The sequence below is a fragment of the Pseudopodoces humilis genome, chromosome 1 (genome assembly GCF_049639895.1).
Source record: "Pseudopodoces humilis isolate 2021_Gansu_Grassland_sample_001 chromosome 1, ASM4963989v1, whole genome shotgun sequence".
NCBI classification, from domain to species: Eukaryota; Metazoa; Chordata; class Aves; order Passeriformes; family Paridae; genus Pseudopodoces; species Pseudopodoces humilis.
Window position 1 is genome coordinate 102095887 of NC_142200.1, and position 18790 is coordinate 102114676.

Below are 18790 nucleotides of genomic sequence, written 5' to 3' on the forward strand. Positions count from 1 at the left end.
AACTCAGTGTATTCACCTTCCCATCCTCTCTTCATAAAAATACCTCACTGGCAGTTCTAAAGTATATCATTTTCCATATACATGGATTTCTTTGTGTTTAATTGAACTTATTTGAGTGTGTGTGTGTTTACATTTCTGCAGTTCATATAAACTCAAGAGATTTAATCTCTTCCCCTTCCTTTTCTCACTGGAGCTTGACACCACAAAGTTTAAAGGTGTTGTCTTTGTGATTAACAGGGAATAAAGCCGAAAGACTCAAAATTATTTTTCAAAGACAAAATAGTTTCTAGGTTAATCTCTTTCAGAAAAGTAAACACAAAAGAGGAATAAACATTAATTCTGATTGCATTTTCAAGATCAAAAAATAGTCTCTTAAGTTGCTCTTTACTCACTGTCACATTATTTTTCTTGCTTTTTCTTCAAAATGTTTTTTTTCTTAAATCTTTACATTTAATTTAATCCAAACACATTATTATAATATGCATGAAATGTTTGACAACCATTAAAATACTAGTCCCATTCTCCATGTGAAGGGCTGTATCTTCTCTAAAGTCAAGTCATGTCAATTTGCAGTACCTGAGGATATCCCCACAAGACTTTTACACACCAAAAGCTTGTGTGTGTGGTTTATAAAGGTTTTAGGTTTCAGCTGTACAGCTTTTGCTCTCTGTATATGTCAAGTGGAAGCCTCCTTCTTGGGATAGAGGCTGGTATCTCTCATGCATTTAAAACTAGAGTTCTATTTTCCTGCTGTTGACAATAACAAATGGAATTGACAATGAATGATGTTCAAAAGCTTTGTTCTGCCAAATCTCAGTAGTAGACTACAAATTGATATTTTTCTGAACATTTGTGGGGCAGGAAAGCAAGGTGTCATTTACTATTTATGCCATCATCTAATGGATATGATTAGCTAACATTGATTGCAGGGACTAATCTCATTAGTCTTGCCTCTCATGCCTTATTCTTGGCATTTGGACTGAAAAATATTAATGAAAACATGTAACATTATTCATTTCCAATCATTTCTATAAAGACCAATATATGGCAGAGACCTGCATCGTCTCTATGGAGTGACAGAGAAAGAGGAATACTTTTAGTTTGTAAAGCTTGTAAGTTTTTTAACCCTATAGATTATGGAAAACCCAGAATCAATTATGCAGGGTAAAGAAATTCATCTGTAAGACAAAAAACAATTCCTATTTGAGTCTGATGACAGAGTCTTAGCAGTTGTTGTCTAGATCTTCTCTAAGGAAATTACCAGATAAATCAAGGGGTGACTCCTCATTGACTATAACTACATGACAGAAGCATATTCTTGGTAGTGAAAGGTCCTTCTGTCTACCAGAGGATTGCATCTTTGTCTGTGTGATTCTGTAAATTCTTCTGGATTAAGTAGATACAGAAGCATTAAAGCAGAATAACATGCCACATTGGAGCCCACCACTGCTGTGTTGTAGTCTGAGCTCTGGCACATGGTTAGAGCTGAGTGAATTATTTGACTCAGTTTATCTGGCTAATTTCATGTCTACTTTTGTTCAGAAAAATACTGTGATGGAAATTTGTTCCAATTCTTTGTTTGAAATACTCATTTTCTGATAGCAATCAGAAGAGCAGTTCCCATATGAATAACTGTGATGTGAGTCTGTTCACTGTTTGGACAATTGGAATAATACTTGGGTTTAGCTACCATAAATAATTAAAATTATTTGCATTTTTTTTTCTGCTTTTGCAGTATTTATTTTGATACATCCTTTTTCTGTAAACAGTGCTGCCAGCTCTCTATTTTGCCATGGTTGAATGTTCAAAGAAAGCAAATACATGTACAACAAAATTCTATAAAAGTCTTTGCCTTCCAGTAACTATCTACCATTTTTCTGTTTCATTTGAAGATAACCTTTGGAGGCATGCCTTTTTCTGGCAAGCCAAGTTCTAACAGTAGGAAAAATTTCAAAGGCTGCATGGAGAGCATCAACTACAATGGCAATAATATCACTGACCTTGCCAAGAGGAAGAAACTGGAACCTTCAAATGTGGTAAGATCATAATTTCATGGTCATCTAACCTTCTGCTTCTCCTTCTAAAGAAGACTAGAAGGTTTTTGAAGGTGTGTGTAAATTATATACTTGTACTGCAATAACATAAGACACAAAGCAAATTTTGTTACAAACTCAAAGATCTGATTGTGATTGAACTGTACATTTGTGACTTAAAAAACTTTTTATTATGCATTTTATTTCTGGACTTTTGATTCATCTTTCAAAAATTAACTTTTGGTGTCAGTCAGATAGTTTTGGTTTTTTTTAAAGAAAATCAACTGAACCAGTAAATGTTTTTTCCCTTTCTTCTCAAATTACAGTAGTCCAAAACCAGTGCAGACAAGATTTATTATTAAATTAATTGTAGCTTTCTTGTGGCTTTTAAATCCTGATAATATTCCATCCCTGCTGAGCTAAATGGAGTGCTGGAGTGCAAAAATCTTTGGATGAAAATGCTTTTACAGTCTTTTCTGATACGTCTGAAAAACCTCAAGATATTATACTTGAAAATCGTTATTTGCTTATTAACATTACAGAGGTTATTAGCATTTTACTCTATTTTTGCTGTGGCTTAACTGTTCATAGCTGCTTTCATGTTCAGACTTGTGGTTTTATGGGCAGGGTGATTAAGAAAGAATGTACTTTAATTTCTGTGTTTTTAAAGTTCTAAGTGTTCCTGAAAATGCTTGCTGGCACATAAAGGCAATGTGGGTAAGAAATAAATGTATTATTGCCATGAGTTTGAGATGGTTTGAATAACTTTTCAAAGCTTTCTTCTGTACAAGCTTACACACTTAAAATTCCTGCTAACAATATGTAGGTTTACAGAATTTAATTTTCCTTTATCTAATGAATTATAAAGCTATACATATGCAGTGATGATGTCATGCAAAGGATTAATTATCCTTGGATAGTAAAACTGAAATTTCATGTCTTTGTATGAACGTTTTGACTAAATGGTCAAGGAAATCTAAATGATAACAATGAGTATGTGATGTTTGCCTATACAAACTCAGTAATTCAACCTGACATCTATAACATTTTCTACACATAAATTTCATCAGTGTTGTCAAAGACAAAGAATATGATATATATTCTACTCATTAAGATTCCAGTTTTAAAATTTTTTCAACCCAATCTAATGAACTCCTGAAACTTTCAAATTTTTAATTTTTTTTCATAATTACATGAAATTTTCTTCTTGCAGGGCTTTTTCAGCTTTAACATGATTTTGAAAGATTAATTCCTGATTTAAAAAAAGAATCTTTGTACAGGAGCAATATTTCCATTTTCTGCAGTCAAGTCCACTGCAAGTTAGTAGGACATATTCTTAAAGCCTCTTTCTGAACAGAAGTGTTGCTTAAGAAGTTCATGTAGTACAAATCCTATACTTTAAAGTCCTAGACTCTCAGAAGTGTGATATAGCCAGCAGACATGTAAAGTCTCTGAAAAATCATGTTCCTGGTTGTTTCTTTCTTTGTTTCTTTACTTTTAAAATTCTGTTGCCCATAACATGAAAGCAAAATCCCCACAAGAAGCTCTTGCAGTACTTGTGACACATCAAGAGGTGATACACCAGTTTAATTTGATGGTTCTGTTGATTTCCAATTCTGAGAATGACTAGAAAAATAGAAGTGACCTTTGTTTTCAGTAGAAATACTTAAATTCCTTCTGCTCTTCAAAAGCAAAATCAATTTTACTCTAAATCAACATGGATTTTTATGGTTTTTTACAAAACCATTTTTTCTCTTAGTTTTTAGCCTGATTTAGCAAGAGAAATATACTTTCTTGAAGCTATTGTTGTTGTTAAGCATGTTTATGATGATGGCACTCAAGCAATCCAGCAGGGATCAAAGCTCCATTGTAAGAGATTCTGTACAAACACAGAACAGAAGACACACACCTTCCCCCAGACAGCGTATTATCTTAAAATGAGGCATTAATTATGAGGCACACCATATAATGAGGCTGAACAAAAGCAATCAGCATGGTCATGAGAAATATTACTAAGAAAGGATAAAATCAGAGAAAAGCAGGATTTTAAAGGGATGTGAAACAAAAGAAAATAACATTCCTAGATGAAGGCAGTTGAATTTCGGAAGTCATGCTGTGAAAGGGACTTGACAAATTAATTATATAAATGAGGAGGCACAGAAAATCAGAGATGAAAATGATCTTTATTTTTCTTTGAACAAAATTAAATTTTAAAAAATTATATTTCATATGCGTAGACGTTATGAACAAAAAAGCACCACCAAGCACCTTTTGCTTTGTTGAAGAGTAAGGATGAAAAAACAAATTAAAAGTATTTTAAATTTATATAAAGTCCAATGCTGACTTTAGGAACATATTTGATTTAGATTCAGAAGGTAAAGGTGAAAAATTATTTTGATTCTTTTGTGATACTTAAGATGGCATTAGTGTACTAATTGCCCATAGTGTATGATCCATCCTGATTTAACAGGTAATATAGTCTTAATAAACTTATTACCTATCTTTTGGGAGCTTCCTATTCAGCCGGTAGGTCTTTTAATTGGGAAAGATATTTACAGTAGTATTTTACACAAGGGATTATGTTTGAATGTGGATAGACAAAATTGATTTATAAGTAAACATTAATCTAATTTGCCATATAGATGAGAGACCACAGTGCACAGATCAAGGTATACAAATTAAGTTGTTTTTACCTTTTCCCTGTCAATGTAGTATGAAAAATTCTCTAATAAGGCCTGGAGTTGCAATATAAAGGCACAGTATATATTTGACTTCCAGATGTCATTGCCCAGAAAACTATTCAGCAAGTCAGAAGCTACAAAAAATGATCTCATTCTCTTTGAAAAATGAAGAAGCTATTACAGAGACAAGCTGCAGATTAACTCGAACCCTTGACCTAGAACTAGTGAGCAATCTGTATAAGATGGGCTGTACTTAAAAGAGGAGTCATCTTGTGAACTCCAGTCATAGAAGGGATCAATAATCCAGTTCATATTAATCTGAACAGCTCAGTAGGGAAAATGCTAACTAGCAGGGAAATTAGAATTACGTGTTACTTTCTCAAGAAATTTTTAATGCAGCTAGACTGTTCGTGGGAAATGCATTCACTGATGTGAAGAAGGATTTGAATGCATTCAGTGCCATTAACATTAATAGGTGTTCTACATGCAAGTACCCAAAACATCAGGATGACAGGAGAGTGTCAATTGGATATAAAAACCTTCTTGTAATGAGGAAATTGTTAGCTCATCTTGGTAACAAGGCAGCAGAAGGAACTCTTGAGAAACCTAACAGAATGCTCTTTGAGCACTACTTAATTGGTATCTGGGACTGAACTGTGTATGACATGTCTCAAAAAATGATGTAGCCTTCTGTGTCTATGCAGGACTGCCTTAACTATGTAACAGAAGTTGTTTTTATGCATAGGGTAACCATCACACTGAGAATGATAGCCAAGGGTTATAGAGATTATTTCAGACACTCTCCACCGTTTTTTTACTGTATGTAAAAGTTAGTTAGTAAGTGGCTTAATCACAGGTATTCTTTAGCAAACTTTGAAATGTTTAGATTAAAACTACTCAAAAAAATGAGTTAACTGTTTTGATTTCATGCTTAATTGGTTAAAAATATAAAATTAAAAATCTCTAGGCAACTTTTAAGCCTCACCACCCCAAAAAAAACAAACCGAAACAAAAAGCAAAGCAAAACCACAAAAAAAAATCCCAGAATTGACAAGAAGCTTATCAGGGAAGTCTTTAGTCTTTACTCATAAAGTAGCTGTAATTTCTCTCATCACACTGTTATCTAAAAGCTATCTTTAGTTGTGTCACCTAGTTTTCCCTAATTCCTTGGATTTATATTTTTTTTAATCCATGGACCTTGGGCACGTGAAAATAATGTGACTTGCAATGCTGAGATTTTATCATAAAATTTAATAACAAATCTAGGAGATAACTTTAAAGAAAACTCTTATTCCAGATTACTGGAAATATTAGTGTTCCTTATTGATCACAAAGGCTGCCAACTTGATAGTATATTTACTACTAATGCTACTGGCCTTTAGAGGTAGACTCTGTACAACCTCTACAATACCTCTGATGTTCTGCAGGAAAAAGAGTTTGTTATGCAGAGTAATCAAGGTGTTCATCCTAGTGATCAAGAAAATATTATTTTTAATCATTTGGTTTTTTACATGGAAATCCAATATAGGAAGCTGAATCTGCCAGGCCAGCTTTATCTCACTACAATACAGATAAGCTGTTCTCTGATGTGATGTTCTTTTAAAATGTGATAGGTTTGGACATTGGCAAATGAGTGCTAAAACTTGCTTATTGATGTCATTTGTCATCTCCAATTGAATATAATTAGCTCTTAGAAAAATTTACTTAGGTCCTTCCTCCTACACATTTTCTGACACAGAGTTCCTATCTTGCTTCCAAATTCTCTACTTTCCCTCAGGATGAACTGTTAGATGCATTTATACAGTATGAATACAGAAATGTGACATAAAAGCCTAAATCAGGAATTCACTAATATGTAATTTAAAAATAATTATGCAATACTGATGATGAATTTTACTGGGATGCTGAACACTACTTAAATGGACCACATCTCCAAACATCTGCGTAGTGTACCTCCAAAAATGTTGTTCAAGCCTTAATATTTTTTTAATGTACAAATAAATATGAGAGGAATTTCTATCTTGATTTTAGCAATAATTTCTGTACTGTATCAGATAAAATTCCTTCTTCCCAAATAGAACTAAAATTGCCACATAATTTCCACCTGCAACAGTGCATGAGAAAGCCTAACCATAGGACAGGATCCATTTTGCCACATATAATAGGAATTCTTCAGCAGAGGAAGTTTTCCTGTTATATTTGCATTCATGCAGTAATAAGTTAATTCTGGAAATAGATTTCTACAAAGTATGATTTCTAAGGGGTAAAAAAAGGTAATACCCTACCAATATTACCAAATGGTAACATCTACCAGTTTGGTCTTTTGCTGAGAGAAATTACATGAGAACCAGAGAGAAAAATTCATGTCCCTAATTCTACCCTTGTTTACAAAAGTACATTTTAAAGCCTTGTAGATCAACGAAGTTGATTGGCTCTTTTGTCAATTTCCTGAAGAATAATATTTTACAGTGTAGAAACTGCAGTTTCTTTTACAGACAAAATTACTTACTATCCAAAAATATTAGGTGTTGTTCGTGATCAGCTACTCCAAGTCCTTTTGCTTCATGAATTGAAATATTAGCATATGTAGTATCATTTAGTTGAAAACATAACAGAGAGGCTGACTGTTCAGGTATTACAAATCATTATTTTGGAACATCATGTATTGTATTGATTGACACCTTGATATCAGGGTATTTGGAAATCTGCATTCATTTTTTATACTGTTGTGTTTCTGTGGGGACCACAGACAAGCCCAAGTTAATCTGTGATTAATTTCTTTATCTTTTAACTAGAAATATTAATTCTTTCATCTAATCTTGTTCTTAGACTACAACTCTTCAAGGCCAGCTGTCTGTTATTTGTGTATGTACACTATAAAATACAATGGGGCCAGTGCTAGAAAAAAAAGAAAAATTGGTAACTATTATGATAACAACAATAATGATAAAATTAATAGCACATCTTTAAATGCAGTGTGCATTGATCACAGTAGTCTCTAGGCTGAATGAAATCTAGAATACTTTCATAGAGGTAGCTATGAATTTAGTGGAATTTTACCATTTTTCTTTTTTCTTTTTCTTTTTTTTTTTCTTCTTTTCTTCTTTTTTTTTTTTTTTTTCTTTTGTGTTTTACTTAGGGAAATTTAAGTTTTTCTTGTGTGGAGCCACATACAGTGCCTGTCTTTTTCAATGCCACCAGTTACCTTGAGGTTCCTGGTCGTCCAAGCCAGGATCTATTCTCAGTCAGTTTCCTCTTCCGGACCTGGAACCCAAATGGACTTCTTCTCTTCAGCAACTTTGCAGATGAGCTGGGGAATGTTGAGATTGACATAAATGAGGGCAAAGTCAGTGTCCATATCAATGTCACCCAAGTGAAGAAGAACCGGATAGACATCTCATCAGGTAAGTGTGTTTTGGGATTTTTTTATTCTAGGTGTAGTCTAATAATTAAGCTGTTCTTCATAATTTCAAGTAATTAGGGGATCTCTCATAAAAAAAGGAAATCCATTCATACATTAAATATTTGTCTGGATTTTTTAGATCTGTATAGCTACCCCACAAAAACTTAGACTTATTTCAATACATCATTGTTATTTTGTTGCAACAGGCATTTCATTGCCCTTGTAATTAATTGTATGCCATATATGGCATTAATATGTATGTGAACATAGAAAAAGAAAATATGGTATCTGCCAGGTAAGGCTGCAGAAAGAATGCTGTTGTACAGTAAATATCACAGCAAACTTCTTTTTCCCTTCTTCTGCAGGGAATTAACAGATGCCATGATATAAACCTACTGGGTTTTCTAGAAGTCAAAATGGTCAGCCTTTGGCACAAAGATTTCTGACTGTTGTGGTCCTATTGATAAAAGGTGCACAGTTTTTTCACTGGCTATTTTTAACAGCTGATAAAGGAGAATTTCTCATAGTCAAGTGTGCAGCCTTCTGCATGTGTAGGATATGAATAGTGCCATAGTGTATTAATAGTCTCTACTGGGAGGATTGCAGACTGGTTATCACAAAATATTAGACTAACTAAAAGCACAGCCTCAATGCAAATCTGGTTTGGGTTTCATATTTGTTGTATTTATGCCTATCACTTGTAAAGGGATATTTTTCCAAGAGCAAGTTAAAGTCTTTTAGTCTTTATTCTATATGCTTCTCATAATTTACAGACTTTCATACATTAGCAGCTTTAATGTCAGTTCTCAAGTTAACACGGGGGCATCAGTACGTCATTCTGGGTCACAGTGTAATGCTGGTTACAGAAGCAGTAGCTGCACTGACTGGTAGGACACCCATGAGAGAGCTGTAAGCTGATGTGAAGCAGGTGGCAGAGTCTTGTTCCTTCACAGCTCTGCAGTTAAGGTACTTATATGGAACACAGTTCTGGTTTGTCTGGTTTTTATGTGAAAATTTTCTTTGAATACCTTAAAGTTGCATGTACTGACTCAGGGAGCTATAATTTAACAGGCACAGATTTCAGGTAAACAGGAGAGTCTAGCCTCCCAATTTTTCAAATACAGTTTATTTCCCACATTTTTCACTGGTAGCTGGGCACTGCTAACCTCCTTACCTAACTACTGCTTTATGATGACAAGGAGGAATCAGACAGTAGGAGAAAAAGTTTTTCTTGTTGACTTGACAGAACGTTCATACCTAACTCATGTGAGCATTTTTTTAAGAAGAGAAAGGCAGCTGCAATTTTATATATTTTGATGACACTTTGCAAAAGTAGAAATGAAATAATTATGCATAGAAGTGCAGTGAATGAAGGGATGCAACACTAGAATGATCAAATAAAAAGCAGGAATGCAAAATGTTTAACTTCTGTGTAAATGAATTGATCATGAGAGGTTACATAGCATGCTGTGGGAAAACATTTGGGTAATAGTAGGTGATTCATTGGAATCCTGAAGCAGACATTGCTTAGCATTTAAAATCAGAGAAATTGAGAGCTGCCATCAGGCAGTCTGTTCTTAGCAGTTTTCTTTGTCTCTCAGAGATCCTTCCCTGCTGTCTGTTCAGTTTTTCTCAGGGATCATTCTTTCACAGTGTTAGCAGATCCCAGCTAGAGTCTCATTTCTTGTCATTCTTTGGTCTTCAAAAAGGCACTTAATTGTTCCTTCATTTATTTTACTGCATGTCCTACCTGCTGGAGATTTCACTGTATTCAATTCTCCATTCAATTCCCTCAGTGTCTTGATCAATTTCCTTCATCTTTATTGGCAGGATAAGTCATCCCACTACTTTATTCTTGAAATATGTAAAATAAAAATAACACTGTTATAATTATTAAAATGGCCTCGTGTGTCTGAAGCTTCTTCACTTATTGTTTAGGGTTCAAAATTACCTTTAGCATGAGAAATTCCTACTGTGTGTCATGCCTTAGTTACCTCTCTCATTCTGTTTTTACTACGTTTAAAAAAGCACAGTTGATATCCACATCCAGCAGTTTCTAGAAGTTTTCTAGAAACTGCATCCATCTAGTAGTTTCTAGTATATTTTCTATAGGTAACTTCTGGTTTTGGCAAAATACATTTTATTTTCTTCTTTTTTATTTTCTTCTTTGATTACGTTACCTTGGTGCTCCTTTCATGTCTTCAGTCACTTTCAAACCACAACTCAACTCTACACGTCTGATAATTAAATCTATCCATATTATGAACATAATTATTTAAATAGGCTGGAAAGAATCAGGGATGATTATATATATTGTAGTATATATAGTATGTATGATTTTTGTGTTAAAATTAAAAAGCAACAGACTTTTGTGTTTTGTGACTAGTCCATGACCTGTCCTTGGTTTCAGAGAGGTAAATGGTAGAGGCAATAAAGAGCTGGTAAAAAACAGTAATAAACATTTTACTGTGTTAGTAAGGTTTACACTCTGATGCCCATAACAATATGCTGAGTGTAACAGAGTATTTTACATTAATATGCACATGAACTTTGTTTGTATTACATATGGGAAGGACAAAGACGATTAGCCCTTGTAGTTAGACTTACTGTCTGACTGTCTTCCTGAGCAAATTATTTTCTTTTTTTCATCATCTTGCCAATTATACTTTCAAAACGGGTTTCTAAACAGTAATAAAATCCCTGCCCTACCCAGCATTCTGTTAAGCATCCAGTAAGCACTGCTTAGCTGTAAACAGACTGGTAAAATCTTGTACAAAGTCAATAACTTTGATTTTGCTTTTTTCTGACATTAATCTCATTAAAATGTGCATTTGATTGATGAGAGTTATATTAATAAACTTGCTGTTAGTAAGAGGAAAATCAGGCCCACAGAGAGCTGAAATAAAGATTTAATTAGAGGAAATAAGGTACTGACTGTGCAGAATAACACAGGTGAAATACTTAAAGCTTGTGTATAAATCAAGAGCTAAACATCCTATTGACTTTTTCTCTGCAAAGTAAATTTTGATTAATATCTTTACAATTGTGTATGGCCCAGCATAGGGATTTATAATAGGAGAGAATCTCAGAAAACAGTGAAGAGATAAATCTTTACTGCTCTGTATAGCTTTGGACTAAATTCTTGGTTTTGTCATTATGAGATTCAGGCAAACTTCCTAGAAATTATTGGATTTACACAAGGGATTGATGGAAGAAATGCTAGGCTCACAAGACAGAAGAAAGATGTGATCATGATTTTAGAGCTTTCTGAAAACAGATTCCAATATAGTTTTGCATATTAATGGATTGTGATATTCTGCTGTGGTTTAAAAGTAATTTAGTTTGAATACGTACTAAGAACCTACTCAATATTTGTAATCTTGGAAATTAGAATAAGTTGTTGATGAAGCTGTATTTATTTATAAGCTTCAACAAGCTAATGTCTTCTTTCTAGAGCACAGAAAAATCAGCAACTTAAAAATGTCATACTCTCAAGTGTATCTTGGCTATAAAACCTTTTTATGAAACTTTTCCCAAAGCCATATGCAAATGCAGTTCATTGCAGGGTTAAGCCACAGCCTGTGTCCCTGTTGCCTCCTTTTCTTCCACTTAGTTTTATCTACCTGCTTCAGCAACTTAACCCAAATTCCTTCCTAATGAAACCAAACTTTTCTGGAGCTTTCAACATGGGGAAAAAATGGGTTACATTAGAAAACACAGAGAGTATTGCTTAGCTCAATGAAACAATAGTAATGTATAAAACAACACTCCTGAGGAATCATCTAATGGCTTTACAACACATTTTTAAAGCAAACCCCAAATCCCTGTTTCAATATAGAACCTCTCTGCCTCTTGAGAAAAGGCTGGGTTTTCATGATGGCAGATTCTAAAATAATCTCTTGATTTATCCTCTGTTTATTTTCTCACTCATCTTTTAATAGGCAGTTTTGACCTTTCGTATCTAAGCACTCTCTTCTCTACTTAAATACTAGATGGTCCATAAAGATCCCTTGGATTTTACCCTACAGTACAGATGATAAGTCATTACAAAAAGGACATAATATCTTTCAGCCCATAAGAAACAGAGAAATTTTCAGTGTCTAAAATCTCCTGTCTTAAACTTGAATTCATCTGCTTGAAACTTCTTTTTTCCTCCTCCAAATCTATTAGTTAACATCTTGTATTAGCTGCTGCTCAAGACTTTAGTTCAGTTCCTCCTGTCAAGCATAAACTTATTAAAAGTTGGGATATGGATATCTTTTTGTCATATTTATCTGTATTAAATAAATCATCCTTCTCCCTGTGGAATCCCTGGGAAGCTTTCCACCCTTCTGTCTTTCTGCTAGATCTCGAGTCATCTGAATTGCAGTTCATTTATATTTTAGACCTTGGGTTAAGATAGCATCCGTCAGGTAATAAAATGTCTCTGTCTGACAGATCTAAAGTGGTGCTCTTCTAGTGACAATTCCCTGGGGCACTTTATAAGAAGTATTTTTGCTTTGGTGGTTAAATGAAGGTTTAAATAGGGAATGTGTATACACAGAGCACAAGTGCATTTCTGGTGCAAAGATAACATTTCCCACCAGGTCTTTTTCAAATTACTGGTAGTAGGTTATACACTGAATGTTAGTAAGTGGAGGCAGATCCCCCTGAGGCACTTGTCAGCATGACTGAGATGAGAGACAGAAATTGTGTCCATGAAAGACAGAATGATGACTTAGCATCAGACAAGTCTCAATATTAGAAACTTAGAATGTTCAGATGGCCAGGTTTGTCCCTCCTTTTCTCTCTGTATATTTTTGGCTATTGACCTTAAGCACTGAATGCTGCTACAAGAATAGGCATTCATGAGTTTGAGTTTCACAGAAAGGAGACACAGAAACACTTGTAGTAGTTATGGTTATTTTTATGACATTTTCCTTGTAGTCTGGTTTAGCATCTCAGTATATTAGACTTAAACCAATCAGATCAAGAAATAGAGTTCCTGATTGCAGGCTTTCTTTGTCTAAGAAAACTGATGAGTTTAGTTCAGGGGTTTGTGAATTCTGCTTCATCAGTCACTGATTTTCACTGGAGTTGCCTAAAAAGCACAAGCTATTCCTTGTAAAGCATAGACGGTACCTTTTTCAGATATTTCCTTGAGAACAATGGAATTCTTTATTGTTTGCACTGACACTTTGCAAGGATGGAGGACGCCAAGAATCAATAAACTAGGGTGTTGTCTTTGATAAGCTTTCTCAATTTATACAGGAGGCTGAAGTTCAGTTTAATTGTTTTGGTCTCTTTTCCTCTGGGCTGTTGAACAGATTTAGATGAGACCTTTGCTGATCACTATTTTAGCATGAAAGATGAGATAAGGCTTTTTACAATTACTATTTGAACACTCACTTTGTTGCACTGAATTTCTTTCAGGACAAAAACTCTGAAATAGTCAGTGGTTAAATGATAATCCTAATTTGCTGCTAGAAGGAGTGTAACTTACGTGAGTAGATCTGGACAGAACTGGAAACATACCCTTCTAACTCTTTTTTAATTCAGTAAGTTTGACAGGAAGTGGACTCAATTTTTGTTGCTTTCCATGTTGCCTTTTCTTACTACACCTGCATCGGTTATTGCTAGTCTGGTTGTGCTCAAGTGTGAAAATTTTGGTTTTGACTTTGATGAATGGAAGATAAGCCTCTTAGCTCTGAATGCTACAGAGGTGCCCAGTATTTTGCAGTTACCTTAAGAGCATAGATTTTCACTTCTGTGGATTCTCTGTTTGCATATTTCTGTCGTATGCAAAAGAGCATGAAGAGACTTGTCTCTAAAGATTGCTTTATCAAGCCAAGGATGCTCATTTAAAACCAGCATTACGTCTTAGATCAGAAAGATGGTGTTGCTGGAACAGACACTATTAAATATACTTAAGTTTACATTTTTAAGTCTTCCAGGATTTACACGTACTGATAGAAGTGCACATGCAGGAGGTTTTTTTTTCCATTATTACTTTCTTTTTAAATTATAATAAAGAAATAAACAAAAGGATACAATAAAACATGGAGCTATAGTCATATTTGTTGTGTTTATGTACAACCCAACAGCAGTATTCCCAGAACACCACAAAGTATTCATATTATATAAAGGGAAATGAAAGGAATGTTTTCTAATATCAGAAAGACTGCATAGCCAAAATATGATATTCTTTCCCCCAATATAATAGTTTGCCATCTCTGCCTCTTCCATCATAAGGGTGGTTCTTGTAGAAAGCCTATTTCCAGGATTCCCACAGCTATGCTTTTTTGTCATAGATGGCAACGTGATGGCAACCACACAATAGAGTCAGCCAGGTCTTTCAGCAATGGTACAAATACCTTCCAGCCCCATTTACATTTCCTAATTATGGAAAAACATGTGTTGCTGTTAATGACAGTATGTAGTGGTTCCTGTATATTTTTCTGTAAGTGTTAGTATTACTGGAGAAATGTTATTGGATATCGTGCTGTCTTAGCTCTTTAGTTTACCTTGTGGCAGATTTAATTTTTAATGCAAACTAGTTTGAAAAGGTACAAAATCTACTTGAAGTGTGTTTTTTACTTCTCTTCTATTTGAGAGAGAAGTAGTTGACTAAGCGCATCTCGTGATAACTCAGCATATGATTAACCATTATTAATAATTTAAAGATATACTTCTACAGCCTATTTATTTTGGCAGTTATGATGTTCTGTGACTGGCTATGAGTAAGTGGAGTAGCAGAAGGTGAAATGAATGCAGTCACTTTTTAATCGATAGTATAAGTTACAGTCACTGTATATATGTATATGAACCATTATGCATACAGCCATGTGTCAGTCAGGGAGTTTACTCAGCTAATTTGCCAACTACAACTAGCTGGAAGTTCACAGATCATTATTTGGTAAAAAAGTAAAACCATTTGAATGTATTCAGGAGACCCAGGGTGCTCTTTGTTTCATCTCAAGGTCCTGTTGCTATAACTGCCCCCTTTGGACACAGGCTGCATAATTTCTAGGATATCATCTTCCCACAGGATCAATAGTTTCTCCACAGTCAGCACTGAGATCCAGGAATAGTTCAGTAGTTAGACTGTTCTGGAGTCTGTCTATTACAATAGACAGTATGGACAAAACAGTTCTTACTCTGCCAGCCTGGCTTGTCCTCCAACATATCTCTGCAAGAGTTTGTCCTCTTACAGATTCTTATGTCCCTTCCTTCCATCCCTCCTGCCCTTCCTCCTTCTGCACACACAACATATTCTGGATGTCACTGCTTAAACAGTGCAAAAAACACAGGTTATGAGGAGGTAACATTATTAATATTTATCACTTTAAAAGAGATGCACATTTTTAGAGTCAGAGAGGACATGGAGGGTCAGGGGGAGAGCTGAGTTGTTGTGACAAGGCTGCTGTAGCTGTGTCCATGTGATGCTAATGACAGGACAGGCAGGAGCTGTCGGTGTTGCACGGGGCTTTCAGAGTCTGGGCATCTGGATCAACAGGATGAAATCCCAAGGCACTGGTCCACAAACACCTCCACATGATATACAGTAGTGTCAGAAATGGATCATTCTTGGGACTGGCTACAAAGATGGTACAGACACATCCTACCATAAGAAACTACAGCAGAGAGGGTGAAGAATAGGAGTTGGCTTGCAGATGTAGTAACAAAGGGAAAGTTCTCAGATTTGGAAAAATGGTCTGCCATCACCTCATTTACTCAAAGTTTGTTGTTTTAGAAAAATCTTCGGTGGGCATAAAACCATGCTGGTGTAAAAAAGCAATTGTTATGGTTTTAAAACAAAAGGAGAGGGGAGAATAAAAAATACTGGAGACTCAGTCTCCAGTTAGAACGCAGGATATTCAGTTTCTGTAAACTTAGATAACCGTTTAGGGACAGATTGGGAGATTAAAGGTCTTGAACATATACTATGTAACAAGTATGGTACAGAATCTTCAAGCAATGCGCACAACACTATGGTATGAAGCTATCAACTACGTAAATTAAACCAGCCAGTGCTCTTTTCACCTTTCCGTCTTATCCAAATGCAAGGGAAAGAATTTTCTTTAATTTTAAAGTCAGCATTTGCAGCACTTGCACTTTGAATAAAACCAGGAATAGTCTTTCTAGAGCAAATGTCCTTGCAAGTAACTTGAGTTTTTCCAATTTTTAATTTTTAATCTAATTTATCACTAATCCTCAAGTAGGTGTTCACAACATCTCTAGCCTATTACTTACAAGAAAATAATTAAAATTCATTGTAATATTAAACACAATTCTTTTTCAGGGGGAAACATGACCTAATTACCGGCACGGAACTTTAATTTATGTGCTGGGAACTGACACTCAATATCTTCTTTTTCATTGCTATTCAGGAACCTGTAAAATAGATAATTATCTGTGACAGGTTTCTGGCAGTCTCTCTTGGTTTGACAGTGTTATTTTAGAGAGAAGAGAAAGTCACTTTTGTATATAATGAAAGGAAAAGTTGTCAAGCATTCATACATATTTTATGCTGCATAAAACTTAAGTGCTAGAGGAAAGATTCTGTTTTCAGTCATGCCATTGTAAATTCATGTTGCTTGTGCTGACCTCCAGCCTTGCTTCAATGACACAGAATGGCATCTATCCCAAAGGATTAATTCTGTTTTTCACACAAGCAATGCAGCTCTTGTAAGTCAGCTTGGCCCTCACTGGGTTTTTTTTGGTTAGCACAGTCATGCACAACTGTGATGTGTATTTTGGCACTTTGGCATTTTCTACTGACATTGACAGAACTAGAAGCAATTTCTATCAAAGTACTTTCTTGAAATGGCATCAAGAATAGTCTGCATTGTCTATTTTTTTGATGGAAGCGGTAACTCTGCTGCAAAAATTGACTTTGGGAAAAAAAACATTTTCTAGTTGTATGTTGCTAGCTCTGCCTTTACTCTGTTCTTGTAAAAGATGGTGAGTCCCTTCAGGCATTTTTGCATTGTTTGTTTTCATTTCCAAATGTTGCTGAAACAGCATCACATGAGCACTGGGGTGAAACAGAGCAACCAAAGTAGTTTGGTTTCTGTAAGCTGAATGGAAGATGATATTGTCTTTAAAAAGCTTACTCATTTAGTTTATATATTTGATAGGGAGAAAAAAAATCTCAGTTCTCTTACTGTGAGGCAGCCACTGTAAAATACAGTTTATTATAGCAGTAACCAGTATCCACACATATGCTGCTTCACTTAGAAGTGAACAAAGTTCTACTCATATCCTTCGAAGAGTTTTTCCTTAATAAAGAAAAGCATGTTTAGAGTCATGACTTCCCCTATGTCTTTTCCAAGAAATGTACAAATGTACAATGAATTTGAGGGATTCATTATTTTGAAATACAAAATAAACTTTGCTTTCTTTTTGCAGATTCAAAGTAGTGGAACATTATATTGCATGCCCTCAAGCCTAAGGGTTTCATTGGTTGACCTTTTGTAGCTTTTGTAACAGCTTATTTTCTGCATCTTCGCACATACATTAAAACAAACTGGCAAGTGGAATCAGCTTTCCCAGAGCAGTAGCAGGAGATTTCTAGCAGGAGAAAATAACATTCTTAACATTCTGCTGTTGGTACTTAGATAATTACCTGTGAACACCGTAATAGCTAATGCCATGTCTCTGGGTTCTGGAGTTTGCAACACAGGGCCAATATTCTTGGCTGTAATGAATCTGGGAAAGAATAAGGTGGTGCAGAGGAATCTTTGGGTGGTTTAGGCTGGTTTCTATAGCATTGGAAACAAGTGATGCTTCATCAAATTTGCTGTGTGATAAAGATTTGCTGTATGCTAAGCAAGAATATCTTGTCCCAGGGGAATGATCTTCATCTTCTGGAGCATCTTCCAAAGGCACAGAAATGAGCACAACATAGCTCTGCCTTCTTTACCTTCCCTGGTTTCTGGGAAACATATTTATATACAAATATATAAATATATATATACACACACATACACGTAGCTGTCTACACAGAGAGAGAGATGATGTTTTATTGGCTGTGCCCTGTAAAAACAAGCAAAAAAAAACAAACCACAAAACAAAAAACCCAAATAAATTACTAAAACATTTTGTTTTAATTTGGCAGGATGACCCTGTTACATTTCTATTGAACAAACTTGGAGCACTAAGAATGCACTTACCTTTCCTATCTTTTTCTTTTTCTTTTTAGCTTTGAGCAGTACAGTATGAAGTGTTCTTTTCTGATTTTTTTTTGCAAGAAAATGCTGTTATCAATATGATATTTGTTTCATCTTTCTTTTAGTAAAATGTTTACTACAGCAGGCTGTTATCTTTGGGAAACTTTTTTTTTTAGCTTCATAAGTGTGCCATTTTAGAGTTCCATTTCTTACTGAAAGTAAGGATTATAATAACATTATGTTAATACTATTAGCCAATTTTTCTACTCATAATAAATAATTATGTTACTAGAAGCATTATAGTCCAGCCTGTCCCATATACCATTCAACTGGATTAGCATTTTGAGTGTTATTTTTTCCCCGTGTCAGGAATCTCTGATCAGTGTTACAGGTTATTAATTTCCACAAGGCTATTTCATAATAAGAACAAGGTTTTTTACTTTTAAATAATGACAAAAAAGCCCATATAGAAGTAGCAAATATCTGAAATATTATCATTCAATAAGAAAAATCCATTTACAT

General features: G+C 34.8%; 1 protein-coding gene across 2 annotated transcripts in view; it reads left to right on the forward strand.

Moving 5' to 3' along the window:
• The window catches only part of CNTNAP2 (contactin associated protein 2), a 1024120-nt gene that overhangs the window by 496816 nt on the left and 508514 nt on the right, over positions 1-18790 (forward strand). For both annotated transcript variants that reach the window (XM_005519091.3, XM_088052353.1), the window contains exons 7-8: positions 1893-2036; positions 7854-8118. In XM_005519091.3, coding sequence (XP_005519148.2) covers positions 1893-2036; positions 7854-8118 — 409 coding nt within the window. The remainder of the gene's footprint in view (positions 1-1892; positions 2037-7853; positions 8119-18790) is intronic.